This window comes from Suricata suricatta, chromosome 13 (assembly GCF_006229205.1).
Source record: "Suricata suricatta isolate VVHF042 chromosome 13, meerkat_22Aug2017_6uvM2_HiC, whole genome shotgun sequence".
NCBI classification, from domain to species: Eukaryota; Metazoa; Chordata; class Mammalia; order Carnivora; family Herpestidae; genus Suricata; species Suricata suricatta.
In genome coordinates, this window is record NC_043712.1 from 9,856,380 (window position 1) to 9,876,491 (window position 20,112).

Sequence of the window (20,112 nt, forward strand, 5' to 3'; positions counted from 1 at the left end):
GCGGCCGGGAGCCCGCGGGCCCCTGACAGCCCCCTCCCCCCGGCGGACGACGACGACCAGAACGAGGGCGCGGGTCATGGCGGAGCAGCGAACCGAGCGTGGGCCCTGAGCACCACCGCATGGAGCGGGACGAACGGCCGCCTAGCGGAGGGGGAGGCGGCGGGGGCTCGGCGGGGTTCCTGGAGCCGCCCGCCGCGCTCCCTCCGCCGCCGCGCAACGGTGGGTGAGGGGCGTGTGGAGCCCGGGCCCAGGAAGAACCGACTGCCTGTCTCTTGCCCCGGGGGTTCCCCTCCTCTCGTCCGACTCTTTGGGAAGCCACAGCGGCTCTGGGTCCCCTCGGCGTGGACCTTCACCCCGGTCTCCTCAGCGCGGACCCTCCCTCTCCTCCCCCGTCCTACTCAGTGTGGACCCTCCCCCTCCTCCGTTCCCCTCAGCGCGGACCCTCCCCCTGCCCGGTTCCTTCAACCCGGACCTTCGTTTCGCCCCCTCCCCCACTGTCCCCTCAGCACAGGCCTCCCCTCCCCCCGTCCCCTGTGCACGAATCCTCCTCCCTCCCCCCAGGTCCCCTCAGCGCAGAGCCCTCCTCTTCCCCTGGGTCCCTACCGCGCGGATCCTCCTTGGCCCCCCACCTCGCGTCCCGTCAGTGGGGGCTTTCCCTCCCCCTCAGGTCCCCAGTGCTCAGAGCCTCCCCTTCCTCCCCCCAGAGGGTCCCTTCAGCACCCGTTCCCCCCCCCTCCCCGGCCCTCTCCCACGCGGGTGCCCCCTCCCTCCGCAGACGCCACACCCTCGTCCCCGTCGTTCTCTGTGCCCTCACCTTTCTGGGACCGCTTTCCTGCTCCTCTGCCGTCCCGGGCCTCCCGTGCCACCCCTGTAAGCTCCGCGAGCCTCCACCTCTGCCCCGACCCCTCAGATCGTTAGCTACCCGCAGAGCGGTTCCTTTTCGGACCTTTCGGTGCCTGCTCCACACCCCATTCCTCCGCTCCTGCCTCCGCCCTGCTCAGCCCCTTTCTCTGCTGGCTCAGATCTCCGGCCGGGCCGGGCGCTCGGGACACCTGCCCCTTTCCTCCCTCCCACCGGCCCGCGCCTGCCGGGGCTCCGCTCCCCCTTTCCTTCCCGCGGTCCCAGACCCGGGCGCTGAGAATTCCTCACCTGGCTCAGCCCATCCTCCCGCTCTCCCCTGCCCCCACGTCGGGGCCAAGTCCTCGGGGTCCTCACGGCCGACTCGCCCTCCTCCCCCCGGCTCCCTCCCTCCGCGGGGTGTTTTATTTGTATCTGTTTGATATTTTCCCCTTCGGTGTTTGCCACGGAATGTTTTTATTGGTAACGTGTAAGGAGCTTTTGTGAGGTCGTAAAAGGTGAACTTTTGAACTTGGAAAGCGCCCTGGAGCAATTAGCGCAGGCGATAGCCCCGGGAGGCCTGCATTACAAAGGGTGCTCGTACCGGCCGGCAAACGCTCCGGCTGCAAACCCGATTTATTTATTTATTTGCCCTGCCTTCCACCTTTCACATCTCCTCATTTCCGAATAAAGGGCAGGCTCTCGGAGATCCGCGCCTCCTCCCCTCTCTGCGCCATAAACTCGCAATTCTCTGAAAGATCTAGGACCGAACAGTGTCTAACAAGTAACAGATTTCAAATTGAATGCAAACACCCGGGACAGTTAGGAGGCACTAAAAATTAATGGCTTCAGCAAGAAGTTTCTCAATCAGGACAGTGACCTGGCAGGTGTGAGGAAAGTATCCTGAAAATAGGTCATTTAGGCGCTCAGTTGTTGAATGAATGAGGAGCTACAGAAGGAGAGATTTTGGGGTGAATCTGCGCGTTCATGTATTTATTAACTCCTCAAGCATTTACTACTGCCAATTCAGTAGATCTCGTGTTTTTACCAGTTAAGGGAAAAGTCTGTTTAGAAGAGAGTCTGATTAACTTCACTTGATGTGCTGACCAAATAGTGGTATGTTTTTAAAAAAAACTCTTGTCCGTTTTAAAGAAGTCTGTGATGTGTGCTATCTAGGTGGCTGGCAGTCCCCTGAGGTGTCTTTGGAGAATAATTTCTAAATGTGAACATGTTTGAGATCAATAAAATCCCGTGTCACAAAGGAGGCTGGAATCCATTGAGGGTAGAAGATGACAGTATCATAGGAACAAAGGATTTCTTTAATGCTTTTGATATTTTTAAGCTTTTAAAGTGGGGATTTGTTTTGGCCTTGATGTATGGATGTTGTAAATCCTGATCTAAAATTTACCATGCTGATTTTTTTTTTACCTAAGCTTCATCTGTCTTATAGCCCATATTAAGTGTATGCATTTTCATGTCTTTATATGTGTATGTACTTCCTGTACCCACCTGTGCATAACGTGTAGATGATTGATTTTACTACAGACATTCCCTTCAATTCTGCTTGAGAATGTTGTAAGGGAAGCCTAGGAACTGCATTTGCTATTAATTATTCATTAGTACATTTTAAAGAACTCAATGGTAATTTTAACTCTTAATCAAATTTCCCATTCATAGACTCATTTCCTCAATTGTTCAGAACCATTTTAAAGACCGCTATCGAGCATTCCATTTAGGCCAAGGTGGCTTTAATATTTTACATCAGTTCAATTTAGTGCTATAAGTATTTCGTTTTTGTTGAGAGTACAGTGGGGACTTTGGACAATTTGGGCTTAAAGAAAATACATGAATGAAATGTTAAGAGTGTTGTGAGATGTTTTATATTTTAGTGTAAAAAACAGCATTGTGTACTGTTTTACAGTTTATGTTCATTATCTCTTGCAGTTATAATTTAACATGCTCCCAGAAGAATTACCAAAATAGAAAAAATAAGAAAGTTTATTTTTGGTATGGTGGAAACTTGTTTCTTCCTTTTATACTCTTTTATACTTCCCAGTGTTTTTCTCCAAAAGTAAATAAAACTGCTTAAGTTCTAAGCAGAGAAAATGAATTCTCTTGGCTCTGTATCCTAATGACTGATTTGCATTTTGTATGAAATGTCTGTAATAGATCGCTATCTAGATAGGAGGTCTTTTGGTTTGTGTCCTGAAGAACTAAACTGGAGGTGGAATTTTAGAAATGCTTTCCTGCCGGAAACGCCATTGATACTGAATTTACAGTCCTTTAGATGTTTTTTATTATTCTATCAGAACAGAGTTGCTAGCCTTTTGATGCACCACCACCCTTTCAGGAATTTCATGTGCTGACTGCGCAAGATATTTTCAGTTGTTGCTGTAGGTTCTCATAACAAACATGAACTCATTTAGTCATGATAGAGGGATTGCTCTCTTTTGGGCTATAAAGGGAGACGGAAGATTTGAGGACCTATATGCTGAATATTATATTTTAACAGAATGAAGTAGTAGTCTTTTAAATATTCCAAGTAAATCAGTAATTAAAAGCATGTTTTATGTAACTACACGTTAGAGGAAACGGGGAGAAATTGGCTAAATAACTTAATGCCTTTCTCCTGCTATGACCATGCCATGGCCAAATATTTATCCCTGAAAAAATGAGTTTCCATGACAGTTTAACTTTTCAATTCTGTGACTTGAAAAGTTAATTAGGAGTCCCCTCCGAATTTTCTACTTTCATTAAAAAAAAGCATCCTCTGGTAATATTTTGTACAAATGGCACACAGGTATTTTGTATTAAGTTACTGATCTCCGAAGAATACTGAAAGGCAGCAATGAACAGATCCACTGGTGATTTTGAGCAGTTGAGGTGTGATGTGAGATGACCATATTTCTGATCTACTATTTACCACCCCTCAAATTCTTTGTGAGCATTTCTGCTCCTTGTAATGAAAATACAACCGTGACATGCTTCCTAATCTGTAAATTATTCTGAAATCCATAGGAAAAAAGGTATGTGGTGTGTGTGCATTTGTTAGCATGTGAAAGGGGAGTTAGGATAATGAAAAAAAAAAACCAACTGTTAGATTTCCTCAACTATGCCCAAATCCTAAATTTCCATATTTTCTTCATAATTTCTTGGTTTGTAATTTCCCCCTTTTTCGTGGCATTCTGGGGCAAAGGTAAAAAATAAGCTTTAGGTTAAAATACCTAATTTTAGGTTAGCCAAGGATGAAGAGTAGATATGCTAACTGCTACTGTATTGATAAAGAAGTTTCTTTATAACACTTGTAGTGCTTGTTGTGCAAGTTGGCTTTAAATTGCTAATGATGTTTATGAGTTTGGGGCCTGGGGCTGTGTATGTTTTATCTTGTATTAAGATACCATCACTTTGTTTTTATAACTAGGTAGATATTTATTGGTTTGTGTTGAATAAGTTGGTCGATTAATGAATTGTGTTGAGATCACAATTTCTGGCTTCAGAATTTCAAATGCCAGGATACCTCTTTCCAAATCAGGAGACTTCGTTTTCAACAAGCTCATCTAGATCCCTTGGGGGGCCTTGTCATAATTTCTGGTTCGTTATTTACTTTTATGTTGTAGCCAAATTAAAGGATACTTTGTTAAGTATTTCCACATATTTAATTAGGTTGAAAGTTTTTGAGAAGATCCCTTTTAAGAGTAAATTCTACATGGTTGGTCAAATCTATTTTAAAGTAGGACCATAAAAATGGCTTATTTTGTGTGAATCAATCACCTTATATATGAAAAAGGATCATAGAAAAAATTAAGGTCTGAATCAATAAACAAAACTTGCATTTCTGCAGTGTCCTTGGAACAATTTTAAACAGAAGGTAGCTACTGAATATGTCCATACAAGTAATGATTTAAAATACCTAAATTTTTATAGCTTTGAAAGTATTTCCCAAACCAAGATATTGTAAAAGAATTTTGTTTCAGACTTTTATATTTTTAAGGACAACATTTTTCTAGCTTAGGTAATTTCTTAAGGGTTTATGGATGTCTTTGATAGCTAAGGTTCAGAAATAGCAGAATTAAAGTCAGCAAGAAGTGTTGAGCAGGTGATTTTTTTGGGGGGGGGTGGTGAGCCTTCGTTAGAGATATAGTTTCAGATTCATCTGAGCTTAATCTTAAATTAAAAAAATCTTTGGATATAACTTTGATAATATAGTATTCCTAGAATCAAGCCCAGTAATGTATTTATTGCTTGTTTCCCAGAGTGGCTTCTCTGTACGAAAAGGATAAGGCTAATAGACTATGGATAATGGAAAATTAGAAGAAAGGCATTGTGAGATGTCTAACTTCTCAGTGATTTAGAACTAATTGTGAAAGAGAACTTTGAGAGAATAAAATGCTTCTGACTTTATTTCGTTTTTATTATCCACTGTGCAACAGCACCCTGTGTAGAATGGCTTCTCAAGAGAACATTTTTTTTTTTTTTGCTAGTTATGATTATTTAAATAAGACTTTACTGTGTAACCTGGTAATTCTCATTAACAGTGATTTCGTTGGGGAGCGAACCAGGATTTCCTCAGCTGGCTGCTGGGGAGCTGAATTGCTTTCTTCCCCACCCCCAGCTGCACCAAATCTTTTGATCCCTAAGCTACAGTGGTTGTCATTTGAGAAAGCAAACTGAGAGAAAATAAGTCGTGAAAATAGCCTACTTTGAGGCTTCACTTGCATTTTTGAATTTTTGTTCTTAAAAAAAAAAATTAAAGGAATAATTGAATCTTCAAAATTTATCTTGAATGGAGCAAATGCATGTCTAGGAAATTTTGGGATTTCCTTAAAGATACGCTTTTTGCTTTAAATTCTTTTGGGTTGTTTTAATATTGGTAATCACTATTTCAAAAGAGAAATGATCCTAATTATAAATTCACAGGAGGCATTCCAGTGCTTTGAATTTCCTTAGGAATGGGTGTTTTGGGGGAAAGGAGCCTTTATGCAATGGAAAAATTTTCATTCAAGGTAGTTTGTGGTTTCCAAACCATCAGTATTGTATAAAAGGTTCCAATAACAAATCATAAATTCTAAAGTCATATACTAAATTTTACAACTTGTTATAATAAGAGTTAACTTTGAAAAATATGTTCAAATAATGAGACCTTTGGATCCTTACTGCAAACTGTACACCCTTCAATTTGTTTATATCAGAGAAGCTATTCAAGCATAAACCACAGATGGCAGTAGTAGCATATTTTTCTATTTTCTAGAGGGATTTTTGCCTTTAAATTGGTGTCAATTCAATGGGCACTGTTGATAAGTCAGCTGGCAAGTGTAATGTTTCCAAAACCAATTCCCTAGGCAGCAACATGTAATGTATTCCGGAAACAAATCCGAGCATTGGATTTGAAGATATACTCTGTGGGTGGTTTGAGCCAGAATAGTGACTTTGTCACAGGGAGAAATTATAGAAGGAACTTCTTAATAGAGATAGAGGGTATTGTTTGAGTAATAAGCACATTGGAACTGTAGCTCTGATAATTAATTAGCATCGGATGTATTAACCATAGATGTTTGTATGAACAAGTTTGTATTGGAAACAATTTATAATTTAAAAAAATACTGAAGAATCATAATTTTGAGAGAAGTGCACAACTAAATTCATCATGAGGAAGAGGTGGGTAGCCTTCTCTGCTTTTATTTGCAACTTTTTACACTTCATAGTTTGGAATTTTAGATCTGTCTATAAAAATGCTTCAGAGGTCTATGAGTGGGTTCTACTTGCTCTTCCAGTCATCACTGTAGTGTCAAAATTTCTGTGTTCTTAATTTTCTCCTTTAAAAACACTGATTGAAAAAGAACATAATTCATTAAACAAAGTTTTAAACTTGTTACGATATTTCCTTGGAGTCCAAAGGAAACAGAGGTGCAATCATCTAGTTTAAGACGTGGGCACTTATCTGTAACAAATCTGTGCCAAAATGAAGGATGGACTGATAGAAGGGAATTGCTTTAACCTGTATCTAGTTTTCATTTAAAAAATTAATTTTGTGTAACTCATGCACTCATTTCAGTCTTGAAGCTGAATTTTGGAAGGATTAAAAATTCAATCTTGTTAACCATTTTTGTTAACTCCTTATAGGTCAAATACAATGTTCTTTGTATCACTTAGCACTAATTTATTCAATTTAGTTTTTCTCTCACAAAAGAAAAGACACAACACTTCTGTGAAGTCTTACACACTTTCTATTCTGCTTCTCATCTCTTGCATTTTAAAATTCTTAAATGATTAATGAAATAGTATGCAGATGGATTTATTTTCTGTCTTTCATCATTTGTTGACCATTCACTATTAGAATGTTTGTTTCAGACTTAATTTCTTCCCATTCATTGAGTCCTTAAATCTGTTATTACTGTAATCTCTAAACCAGTGGTTTTCAAAGTGTCGTTCAAGAACCCCTGGGGGAGAGTCCCTGAGACCCTTTCAGGAGGTTCTTGAAGTCAAAACTATTTTTATGATAATATTGACATTATTTGCTTTTTTCACCACGTTGACATTTGTACTGATGTCGGAGAAACAATGGTGGGTAAAAACTGTTGCCGCCTTAGAAGAAATCAAGGCACCAAACTGCATTAGCAGTTACTGTATTTGTCTCCTCCATGCACTTGTATTTAAAAAGAGAAAGCCATTTCACCTGTCTTTGGGGAAGGGGTAAAAATGATTAGCTTTATTAAATCTTCACCTTTTGAAGTTCACGTATTTTTTTGATATTCTATTTGAGAAGATGGCAAGTAGGCAAGTACACACAAAGAATTTCTGCTGCATACCGAAATAGAGTAGTTGTTTTAAGTAAAAGTGCTTGTGCAGTTATGTTGTGAGCTAAACTAGTAGCTGTTTTCATGGAACACCATTTTCACTTGAAAGAACAACTTGACAAACTGTGGTTTATTTGGAGCTAGGTATTTGGCATTCCATTTTTTTGGGAAAATGAACAATGAACTTGTTATGTCAAGGAAAACTGACAGTATTTGTTGCTGGTGAGTAAAATTTGAGCTTTCAGATGACAATTAGAAATGAGGAATTTAGGAAAACTTGTATCTGCCACTTTGAGCTTGACAGCTACCCAGCACTTAGGCCTTTTCTAATGAAATTGATGGTGATATTTGTTAACAAATGTGAGGTTTTAAAAAATATGCCGTACAATGAAATTTGTTAACAATTTGAAGATCATATTTCAGTGAACGAATATTTTCCAAATCACTGTATCATGTTAAAAAAAATCCTGCATGGGTAAAAGTTCTGTTGAAAATGTCCAATAGACTAATGGATTTTAATGTGACAGAGTATTGATAGAATTCAGAATTCATTGATAGATTTTTATACTTCACATTGAACTAACCTTTAAGAAATATCCACTTAGTTTTGGTATATTATCAAAGAAAAATATCCATAGTTATTAAGCAAATACTTCTTTTCCAATTATAAATCTATGAGGCCAGATTTTCTGCCTATACTTCAACCAGAACAGTTTATCACAACATACTGAAAGTAGACACAGGAGACTAGCTGCCAGAATTAAGCCAGATGTTAAAGGAATTACCAAAAATATAAAACAATGCTACTCTTCTCACCAAGTGTTTTGTTGTAAAATAGCTATTTTTTATAAAAATGTTAATTTATATAACATGACAAGTTTATTACTTTTAGATGAATAGATACTTTAAAAATTTCGTGGCTTTCCAGTATGATAAATATCGATAGATATAACTCATATAAATAATAGCTCTTTGAGGTCCTCAATAATCTGTAAGAATTTAAAAGGGGTCCTAATCACTCAGACCAAAATAGGAGAATCTTATTCTAAGTGAGCAAATTTAATGTGAAAGAAAATGGTGACCTCACAAGATACTTTTGTTAGTACTTTGTTACCTTGGGTTGTCTTTTCCTCTCCCCAGCCCCCCACCCTCAAAGGAACTACAGAGGGGAAAAAAATGGAGAGTTCCTATCATTTTAAGTTTTCTTTGCTTGAATAAATGAAGTGTGTCCTAGTTCACCCTGAGTTCTCTGACAGACTTTTGTTACCTGCTACATGAAACCCGTTGCTTCACTAAATCATAGTAGAAATTTTCCAACAGAACCCATTTCCTAACTAAAGGGAGATTTATAATTGTGGAAATCAGTCTTAACACAAAAATACTTAATAAGAGTCATTGCTGTAAAAATAATGGCATATTTATATGGGATGAAAAAGATCGTATCTTGCTTTTTAAAACTTCCAAGAATATCTTGCTTGTTTGTTTTCAGACAGATTTGGCTTTCCCTGAGTCTTCTAAAGTTGTGGTTTTGGTAATGTCATTTTGTAGATTGGTTTGCCTTTTAACCTGGTTTTCACTGAGGGATGTGGTAATAAAGCCTGTATAGAAGAAGCATCTCCTCTTCTGGTCTAAGAACACCCTTAGTGTGAGTAACATTTTAGTGTAAGTCAATTACTGTGTTGTTAAAGAGTTAGGGATTTACTCCTAAGGATAGTTGCTATGTAGAACTCATTCTGTTGTGAGCTTGCTGGCAGAAGAAATGTCACATAACAATGCGAATAACAATAAGGAGTTACTGGATCAGAACTTAGATCAAGCTTGGTGGGTAAGGAAAGATCAGTGAGATATTTGCGTTTCCTTACATGAGAGCTCTGTTAATTATCTTGATGTTCTTGGAGTTTCACATAGTGTACTTTTTAAAGCATATTTGTATTCTTTGGGGATTGCAACTTAGTCCTAAGATACATGTCTTTTCTTTTTTAATACTTGGATTTTATTTCAAGTTTCAGATGGAATTTTTAAATGTGTTCTTCATCAATTGAGTTAAATTGTTTTATTTACTAAAATTAGTAACCGAGACAGATTTTTTTCCTTCCCATATTCTTGCTATACTCTTGAAATCTAACCTGTCAGGAAACTTCCTCTCTAGCCTTACAGTCTTTCCTCCAAAATCCCTTTTTAGCAGGATAATAAACCACCTGGGGGAAACCCCCCACTGATATCTATTTAGAGGGCTTTGTTTTTTGGAAGTGGCAGTAGTAGTGTGTCAGGGAGGAAGGATTTTGGTTAGATGGTGTGAGAGGGAAAGAGCATGGACTCTGAAGTGTGGCAGAACAAAGATCACAGCTATGTGACTTTGTCATTTGACTTCTCTGAACTTTGGTGTTCATATTTAATAATAGCTAACATTCATATATAATATTCTAAACAACTTGCATATATTAATTCAGTTTATCCTCGTAACCTTATGAATTAGGTGTTCTGTAATCGTCTCCATTTTGCGGATGTGGTAACTGAAGCCCGTAGAGGTTAAGCCCCAAATTTCACCATTAATAACATCATGAATAATTTGTTTCCTAGATTTAATTTCTTCCCACCCCCATACTATAATTTTGAAATTGACTGTAGGGTTGTTAGGATTAGTGACAAGGTTTATAAAGTGCTAACCATAATATCTGTCCCAAAGCAGACACTTGTGAATCCAGACCATTTATAGTTGTTGAGGACGCCCAGAACTCAGCTTCCTGTAGATAGTCACAAAGATCCACTTTTAGAATTGCAGGTGACTTTTTTCTTTCTCTCATATTGGCTTTAATAAGCCAATCAGAAAACAGTTCTTTGGAGTCAGGAACAATCCTTGGTGGCTCTAACGGGTCCTAAGGGAAGAGGAGTTTTGAGGTACTCAAGGCAGGGACAGCTGTCTTGTAGCTGTGTCCTCAACTCTAAACACAAGGAGTTGGTGTTTTATGAATGTTGAATGAACAGTCAGATCAGGAGTCTGAGTCTTGCTTTTTTATCAGAGTCCTTTGAATTTCAGTCCTTTGCTGGTAGTTAGAGAAAGTCTACAAAATGAAAGAGAATTTGCTTCTCAGCCACTTGGGAAAATTGGGGCCAGTATCTAAGTCAAGCAGTGTGTTACAAGCTAATTGCAGGGTTTGATGGGCACCTGGAACCAGAATGTAGTTTCTATTTGGAAATGGGGCTCTCCTTGTAACTGAAGTGACTAGATACACCAGATTAAGAAGATATAGCCAGTAAACTCCTGGTTGTTTGCTTGACGGTTTTTGGGGAATTCACTTTAGGGAAAGATTTCTTTGTCCTTTGTATCTTTTTTATTTCTGCCACACCAAAGTTGGCTATATGGAAGAGAGGAGAACCAATCCAAGAAAGTTGATGTAACTTTTTGAAAATGGAAATGTAAGAGCCAGTTGTCCAAAGCTTGTAAAATAGAGAATGTGATTTCCCAGTGAAGAGAGATACAGTGAGAAAAATGTGGCAGTGTGGTTCATAGATTATGGAAGCAGTGTAGTTTGAGTAGAGGACTTGAGAGAGAAGGCCAACCACATTATTTGGAAAGGTAGGAGGCCCGGGAACTAGTTGATAGGCCTGAGTTTTGCCTGGGTTCTGATTTTAACTCTATAACAAAGCTCTGTGTCTATATGGGTTCATCTATAAAATGAAGGAGCTAAATTAGATAATCCCTGAAGGAATTTTCCAGCTTTATGATGGAATGAATTGGGTAAAACAGGAAGTTGCAATTTAGGAAAGCCCTTCCTAAAGCAAATAGCTGCGATACAGCACAGATTATCTGGGATGATTTTGATTTCAGATACCCTCAAAGAATTTATTTACCATTCTCTATTTCCCTGTTTTGATTTTAGAACACCTGGTCGCTTTAAAAGTCTATAGGTTCCATTTTTTGTGTGGACTTTTATAGAAATGTTTACAATTACAGTTCTAATTAATGCTATAATTTGTAATGTAAACTTGAAATTAGGTATAGTTTTCATTTATTTACTTTTCTTTAAAATGATCACTTTTTCCCCATTTATAACCCCTCCGTGCTACACTTTCTCTTTCCTAAGTACAATTTCATTCATTGAGTCAAACTTATAATTTCAGTTTTTCCCTCATTCCTTGTAAAGGGATTTTTGTCTGCAAATTCATGCGGCATTGAGAAGAGACCTGTCCTCTTAAGATTAAATGCCTTGCATTTGAGAACTTGGATTCATTAAGGAAAATTGCAAAACTTCCTTAAATACTGTAGGTCTATAAAAAGGGAATCCAGCAGGAAAGGGGCAGCAATTCAGGGGGGAGGGGAGAAGTGTGGGGGGGCAATAAGCAAGGGAGCCGCAGTTGAAATATTCATCAATCATTTTACTGGCACCAGGAAACCAATCAGCCTTTTAGAGGAGAGAACTTAATCAATCACCTAATGTGGGAAATTACAATAGCTTTCCCACACAAAAAATATTCTCTTACTTGCGGACAGATCAAACCTGAAAGATAGTTGGACTGGCCAGAATCCAGAGCTAACTGATGGCAAGCAGTTGCTGAAAGTACTACTGTGATGAAGAAATGCACGTAGCATTTGAAGATAAAATTTCCTATCTGCTTTGAGCCTTTTTAAAATATTTCACAGTAAGATTGCTTTTCATAAAGTGTCTTCCATTAATAAACCATTACAGAGTACATATGGGTAATACAAAGGGTGTGAAATACTGTAAATTTATTCTCCAAAGCTAGTTTAAGGAGCATAGATGGTGCTCCTGACTGGAAAATACCCAGTGTTTCCAGCGCCTCATTGGAAAGCAACTTTAGAACATTGCCTAAAGGGACATATCCTGGGGAACACAGTTGGAAGTGCTTGCATGTAAATAAAAGCATGAGGGATTTAGCTGTATCTTGTATTTAGATTTTAAATGATGTGGTCCTTGAGCTGTGTTCTTGAATTGCCTATGGCCCATAGATACTTAGGTGTGAGCTGCCTAAGAATCTAATGTTTTTAAAGTTAAAAATGCATGATCATTGTAGAAATACAGAAAATGAAGGAAAAGGAAAATTACATATATTAATCTTGCCTTCAAGCAACTTGTGTTAACATTTTTATTTCTTCTTCTGGACTTTTTACAAATCCTAGTTTTTTGCTTGTTGTGATTATCCAGTATATGCTACTATGTTTTATGCTTTTTTTTTTTTAAATTTAAGCTTTTTTCTCATAAACTGTATACAATTAACATGAATTTATTTAAAACTGTTAATAGTATATCACAGCCCATTTTCCTAATTGTTGGACATTTAGTTTTTAGTTTCTCACTTTATAATAGTACCAGACCATTTTGTGCTTTCTTTTAATTTGGCTTATTTTGCAGGGTAGATTTTTAGAAGTATGTATCTACCTATTGTACCTTCTTCAACAACCAGTTTAAGTTATACTAAGATATCTTGTATACTAACATCTAGGTCTGTTAGTAGTACTTAAAAATTTTTTTTGTATAAGTGCCTGGTGCTCAACATAGAATTTGACATGGTGATAAGCTCTTCTGTTCTCATTTTTTAGAGAGAGAAAGTCATTCCCAGTACCTTTTGTCCCCTGAATCTTTTAGATTTCTAGCACCAGGCCTCCCATGCACATTGCTTTCCACTCCCCACCTCCATCCTACTGTCTCCAGCCTGGTCATAGCAGTATTTAGGAACCCTTCTGAGGCTGCCTTTTTTCTCTTAAAGATTATTAGGGAATGGGTGGCAAAGACACTTTGGAGCCTTTGCTGGTTGCCTCTGAAAATCTCAGAAGAATGGATTGGTGTGACTGTGTGTGTTGTGTGTGTGTGTGTGTCTTTTTTCCAATACAAATATAATACCTTCCTCAAAGTCTTGAATATGTCCAGAAGCTTGCGATTGAATTTGATTAGAAATTAAATACATGGAGAGAGACGTTAAACTTGCATTCCTATAGAAATCAGTATAATCTTCCTGAGTTCTTCAGTGGCAGACTTTTATCCTAATCCTGCATGGGGTTTTATAGTGAAAAAGACCTAAATAAATCTTGTACTAATTTGAAAAGCATTGGCAATTTTTAACAGGACTGGTTTTAGAATGGAAATAGTAACATTTTGGGATTCTGGCCATCTACAAATTTTGAATTAAAACATAAATGATACTTGCTGAAATTAAAAAAAGTCTTAAAATAATTTGTAAAATTGTTGATTGAAGAGGGTAAACACAAATGTTTGAAGATCATTTGCTCTGGTTCTTTGTTCTCACCACTGGTGGTCAGAGAACTTGCAATTTGCCAAGACACAGTTTTTATATTGCTCTTTAATAAGAACATAAATAAGCCAGCTGCTCTTTCCCTTAACTATACCAATTGCAAACCTCTTCAAACCCTAGTTAGTAATTAAAAGCCTTGAGATGACCTTGAATCTAACTGAAGTACAAAAAGCTGTCTTGAGTTAGATTTATAGCTTTTGTTGATTGCAAAAGAGATTAGGAAGAATCACATTCTGTTTGCTAAAAACATTAAAGGTAAACTTGTGTGGTGTACATTGAAGATCAGAAATAAGAGCCACTGTTAAAGTGCAAAAGAGAGGCCTGGAATGAACTATTAAAAAAAAAAAAGTTTGTCATCTCTTTGTTGACCATTTAAAATATGTACTTGAAAAGATTGGAGATAGGGTGGCATTTTTCAAACTGTCAGTTTGTGATATTGAGATTTGTTAGAAGATCTGTTCCCCTCCATCTTAACATCAAAGAGCTGTTTGAGCCCAATGGAAAATCAGAACAAATGTTTAATGCTTTTTAAAAGTAACAGTGTAATTGGGTCTTGAAATATTTTACAGGAGTGGAAACTTTGTTAGTAAAAGTTTCTGATTGTACTCAGGCAATGTAAAAGTAAAATATTGTTATTTTTTAAATGCTTTATATAATGGGCCATATCATAAAATCTATGAATAGAGAATTTTTCTGCTTAATAAAAAAGGCAGAATACATTTTTAGTTGTTTAGAGAACCTTGAACTATCATCTTATTGATAGAAGGAAACTTAAAATTGTTGCTGTTAAGTTTTATGCACCAGCTGGAGGGGTAAGACATGTCTCCTAGCATCATAAATGTGATAAATCCCTGAAGAGTGCAGCCATAAGGGAAATAGTTTGAGCCAAGCATTAATGTCCTATATAGATTTTATAGATTTCAGGATTTTTTTTTTTTAATATTTATTGATACTAAGCCTACACTTTGTTCAAAATAATGATCATAGGGGTGCCCGGGTGGTTCCATTGGTTAAGTGTCCAACTCTTGGTTTTGGCCCAGGTCATGATCTAACAGTTCATGGATTCGTGCCCCTCATTCGGCTCTGCACTGACAGCACAGAGCCTGCTTGAGATTCTCTCTCTCCCTTTCTCTCTAACCCCACTTGTGCTCACACTCTTTCGAGGCTTGCTCTCTCTCTTACTTTCTCTCAATAAATAAATGAACTTAAAAATTGGATCATAATTATATATGTCTGTGTGTGTGTGAGAGGGGGGGGAGGGAGGGAGGGAGAAAGGAAAGGTTTGTAATGTACAGCAGGAACTGGCAGTCTGGGATCCCTAAGGATGGTAATTGGGATTCTCAAGCAATTGCAGTTATTTAAAATTTGATCTGAAATCTATGAGTAGTAAAGTTGTCCAGGCTAAATAATAAGATCTCTAAACTTCTAATTTTTGCCTGAAATTATTCCATCTTAGTCTGGTAACACTGCCACTCAACCTCAACCTGAATAGCAAATAGAAATTTTTGCAGAAAAGGGTAGATTGAGAACTATAGTACGGTAGACAAACTGCATTAGCAATTAAAAATGATTTCAGCGAACTATTATTGTGATGTAGTGATAAGTAGGTGTGTTAGAGCATGAGATTTGGAGTTAGACCTGGCTTTAAGTCCTGTCTTACCTGCTTTTGTGGTGTTTTTTGGAGGGCAGTGGTGGTGAAAGAAAGTTAGGATCACCGCACACCAGATTACTGGTGAATGAAATGATGCAGTGTGTCAAGAACCTAGAGTGTAGCTGTGTTACTTCAGGGAAGTTATTTAACATTTCTCAATTTACTTATCCATAAGCGAGGTAAAGACTATCTACTTCCTAGCTAGGCAAGCCAGTTCATCAAATTCCAAGTGATTGAAACTTATTTGCCAAATGTCCAATTCACCTAGTATGTAACTCAATAAAAATCAATTTGCTGAATCTTATTTGTAGAACTTAATAGAATTTATTGTCATTCTCCTCCTTAATTGCTCTCCTACCATTCCCCCTCCCACTTTGTCCTCCCCTTATTCCTTCACCTTTTCCTCCTATTAAATCTCCTCTTTTCCTTCATCACCTGCAGCCCAGACCAGGCTGTAGCTTTCCACCAGCAGAGGTCCCCTCTCTGCCCTAGTTCTTTGTAGCCCCAGCAGCAGAGAGCTGGGGTAGAGACAAATTGAATGTTCTGTTCTTGAAAATGCTGATATCCTGTTAATCTAAATTTGGCAAAAATATTTAAAAACTAATTAAACTGTTCCATTAATAGGAATTGTTATAAACTGTCTAAATGGTTAAGACAAATTTTTGGTAAATGTAGGGAATTCGCTATTGGGAGATTTGGCCATTTGGTAAATTGACTCAGAATACTTCACAAGGGTATGTTTGGAGAAATTAGGCAATATATATTAAAAAAAATGTCTATTAGTACACAGTGTGGTTTGACTGTAGCAAGTGCTCTGTTGGTATTCCTTTTCTTAGAGCACTTCTCTGAACTGGAAGTGAATCTGAACTGGAATCCCTCCCCTCCACACCCCCATTTTCTCACCTGTGGGCTCTAGTTGGACAATAGCAAATGATGAAGTGATAAAGTCTGGTTTATGGACCACCTAGTGACTTCCCCTCCCATTAAAGCTTTGTTGAATTTGCCCAAAGAAATGCCTTCTTTTAGCTTGGACATCTGTTATAAAATGGCCTTGCCTTTAATACTCTTTGGGGTCTGACTTCTCATTAATTGAAGATACATACCACTTTTCTGAAACACTTTATTCCTAGTCATTTGTAGCTAGAAATATGAGCCTTAGATAGTACTGCAGCCTTATCAGGGTAAATTTTAGCAAGGCCATATCCCTGGAGGTTCTTGATGGGAACAAATGCTTTGGTCTCTAATACTTAGGAAGCCTGGCTTCCCCACCCCCTACCCCAAGCCTCTCTAGAGGTCTTTAAAAAGGCATTCTAGTAATATCCTTAAAGGAAGGAAAGAAATGATTGGTGAATGCTCAGTGTGTGCCAGGCACTATACTAAATTATGTAATGTAATCCTTTCCACGACTTTTCTTTGATAGGTGGTGATAGTCCCATATTACAGAGTTGAAGATAACTTAACCACTACTTACACAACTACTCCACCAAACCAGTGTTTTCCAGACTTTAGTCTTTCTTGTATTATCATCATGATTTTTGTTATTTCCTAATAAATTGTTTATTTAATATTTTTTAAAATTTACTTTTTTCATTTATTTATTTTTAATGTTTTATTTATTTTTGAGAGAGAGACAGTGTAAGCAGGGGAGGGTCAGAGAGAGAGGGAGACACAGAATCCAAAGACAGGCTCCAGGCTCTGAGCTAGCTGTCCATACAGAGCCTGACACGGGGCTCAAACCCACAAACCATGAGATCATGACCTGAGCCGAAGCTGTACGCTCAACAGACTGAGCCACCCAGGTGCCCCTATTTAATATTTTAAATATTCTGTAATTAAATACTTTGCAATCCAGAATTTATTTTTAAAGGAAATTTTGTAATTATTCCAGAAGGAAATTTACTTGCCATAAATAGAAGGTAATAGTAAAAAGAACCGTAATGAAGATAATATTGTGTTAAATTTTAGCTAAGATGTTGTCTGTTCAAGTCTCTCTAACCAGGCCTTTGTTAGGGAGATTAACAAGCATTAGAGAGACAATGGACAAACTAGTACTAAACTGAGGTTTTTCTTCTGATGTAATTAGGATTGAAAGAGAATTGAAAAGGTAACAACTTTGGAATGTTTTAAAATGCTTTCTGTTTATACTACTTAAAATCTTCCAGTGATCTCTTTACTTTGGGAAACACTGACATAGGTGATGGTGTGCTCATTTTCCACATGAGTAAACTGGTGAGGAAATTTGTTTGAAGTTGAACCTCTAGTCCACAGATCTGACTTGTGTAGGCACCCTTCTCTTTCTCCCCTTTCCTTCTCTCATTCCTCCCCTCTAATCCTTCCTCTTTTCTTCTCCATCCTCTAGGAGAATTCAGAAGATTTTAGATGGCATTTTTCTGATTTTTTGTTGTTGTTGTTGTTGTTGTTGTTTATTTAACTGCTGTGAGACAGGATTTCATCTTAAGGAACTTGGGTCTGTCTCCGAACATTGCATTTTTTGGTGCTTACTGGATTGTAGAAGTTGGGTATTCAGTATACAGTAAGTTTTTTGAAAGTATCTGTAACCCTACATAAAGTATTTATTGAAGTAAATAGAAAGACATCATAAGTCTTCCCTTGGCTCCTAATTTAGATAATGTTGGAAAAGTAAGTTTGAAAAAGATGCAGCCAGAAGTTTTGAAATGGTTATTATCTCAAGTGCATTAAAAGGCAGTTTCTTTGATTTTTGTCTCTTATAGTTTTGTAATTTACATTTATAATAATTATAAATTTAATTGACATTTTTTGCGTTATATGTTCCAATGGAGACAATAGGTCTTGGTATAACACTTATAACTGGAGTCTAGACTGTGGTTTGAATTTTTAAAATTCCATTTTAAAAAGATTGTTGGGGCTCCTGGGTGGCTCAGTCACTGGCTGTACCAGTTTGCATTCCCACCAACAAGAGCCTGACTCTTTAGGTGTTAGGTCATGATCTCATGGTGGTGAGGTCAAGCCCTTGTCTGGCTCTGCCCTGATCATGGAGCCTCCTTGGGATTCTCCCTCCCTCTTCCTCTGCTCCTCTCCTGCTTGAGCTGTTACTTGAGTGCTCTTTTCTCTGAAAAAATGTAATAACAATAAAATAAAATTTAAGAAGATGTTTTATATTTTATTTTTTTAAATTTTATTTGTTAAAGATTTTATTTTCAAGTAATCACACCCGATCTGGGGCTCGAATCCACAACCCCAAGGTCAAGAGTTGCATGCTCCACTGACTGAGCCAACCAGGTACCCCAAAAGATTATTTACACTTTAATTTGATTTTTATTTATTTCTAAAATTCTCTAAGAAAAACTTATTTATTTAAAAAATATTTATTGTCAAGTTAGCTAACAATTTATACAGTGTGCTCTTGGCTTCAGGAGTAGATTCTCATTATTCATACTTACAACACCCAATTCTTGTCCCAAGTGCCCTCCTCAGTGCCCATCACCTCTTCCCCCTGCCCACCCATCCTGTGAACTTTCAGATTGTTCTCTGTGTTTAATAGTGTCTTACAGTTTGTCTCCATCTCTGTTTGAAACTATTTTTCCCCTTCCCTTCCCCCATGGTATTCTGTTAAGTTTCTCAAATTCCACATATGAGTGAAAACATGTGGTACCTCTGTTTCTCTGACTGACTTATTTCATTTAGCATAATACCCTCCAGTTCCATCCATATTGTTGCAAATGGCAAGATTTCATTCTTTCTCATTGCCAAGTAGTATTCCATTGTGTAGATCAACCACATCTTCTTTATTCATCAGTTGATGGACATTTGGGCTCTTTCATAATTTGGCTATTTGTGAGAACTCTGTTATAAACATTGGGGTACATGTGCCCCTCTGAATTGGCGCTTCTGGATCCTTTGGATAAATTCCTAGTAGTGCGGGTGCCTGGGTGGCTCAGTTGGTTAAGCATCTGACTTCGGCTCAGGTCATGATCTCACTGTCCGTGGATTTGAGCCCTGCGTCGGGCTCTGTGCTGACAGCTCAGAGCCTGGAGCCTACTTCAGATTCTGTGTCTCCCTCTCTTTCTGCCCTTACCCCCTCTGTCTCTCAAAATAAAATAATAAAGACATAAAAAATTAAAAAAAATTCCTAGTAGTGCTATTGCTGGGTCAAAGGTAATTTTATTTTTAAGTTTTTGAGGAACCTCCATACAATTTTTCAGAGAGGTTTCACTAGTTAGCATTCCTACCAACAGTGCAAGAGAGTTTTCCTTTCTCCACATTCTCGCCAACATTTGGTGTTTCCTGAGTTGTTCATTTTAGCCACTCTGACTGGAGTGAAGTGATATCTCAGTGTGGTTTTGATTTGTATTTCCCTGATGATGAGCAATGTTTAGCCTCTTTTCAGGTGTATCTGTTGGCCATCTGGATGTCTTGTTTGGAAGAGTGTCTATTCATGTCTTCTGTCATTTCTTCACTGGATTACTTGTTTTTCAGGTGTTGAATTTGGTAAATTCTTTTTTTTTTTAAATTTTTAATGTTTGTTTATTTTTGAGAGACAGAGATAGCACGAGCAGGGGAGGGTCAGAGAGAGAGGGA

General features: G+C 38.1%; 2 protein-coding genes across 4 annotated transcripts in view; one reads left to right on the forward strand and one right to left on the reverse strand.

Annotated features, from left to right (window-relative positions):
• OLFML2A (olfactomedin like 2A) overlaps positions 1 to 1,228 on the reverse strand; it is a 33,164-nt gene extending 31,936 nt beyond the window's left edge. The window contains exon 1 of one of the 2 annotated variants that reach the window (XM_029919822.1): positions 1,150 to 1,228. The gene's annotated coding sequence lies outside the window, so the exon portion shown is untranslated. The remainder of the gene's footprint in view (positions 1 to 1,149) is intronic. The other variant, XM_029919820.1, reaches the window with a different exon arrangement.
• The window catches only part of NR6A1 (nuclear receptor subfamily 6 group A member 1), a 215,697-nt gene continuing 195,704 nt past the window's right edge, over positions 120 to 20,112 (forward strand). For both annotated transcript variants that reach the window (XM_029919824.1, XM_029919825.1), the window contains exon 1: positions 120 to 219. In XM_029919824.1, coding sequence (XP_029775684.1) covers positions 120 to 219 — 100 coding nt within the window. The remainder of the gene's footprint in view (positions 220 to 20,112) is intronic.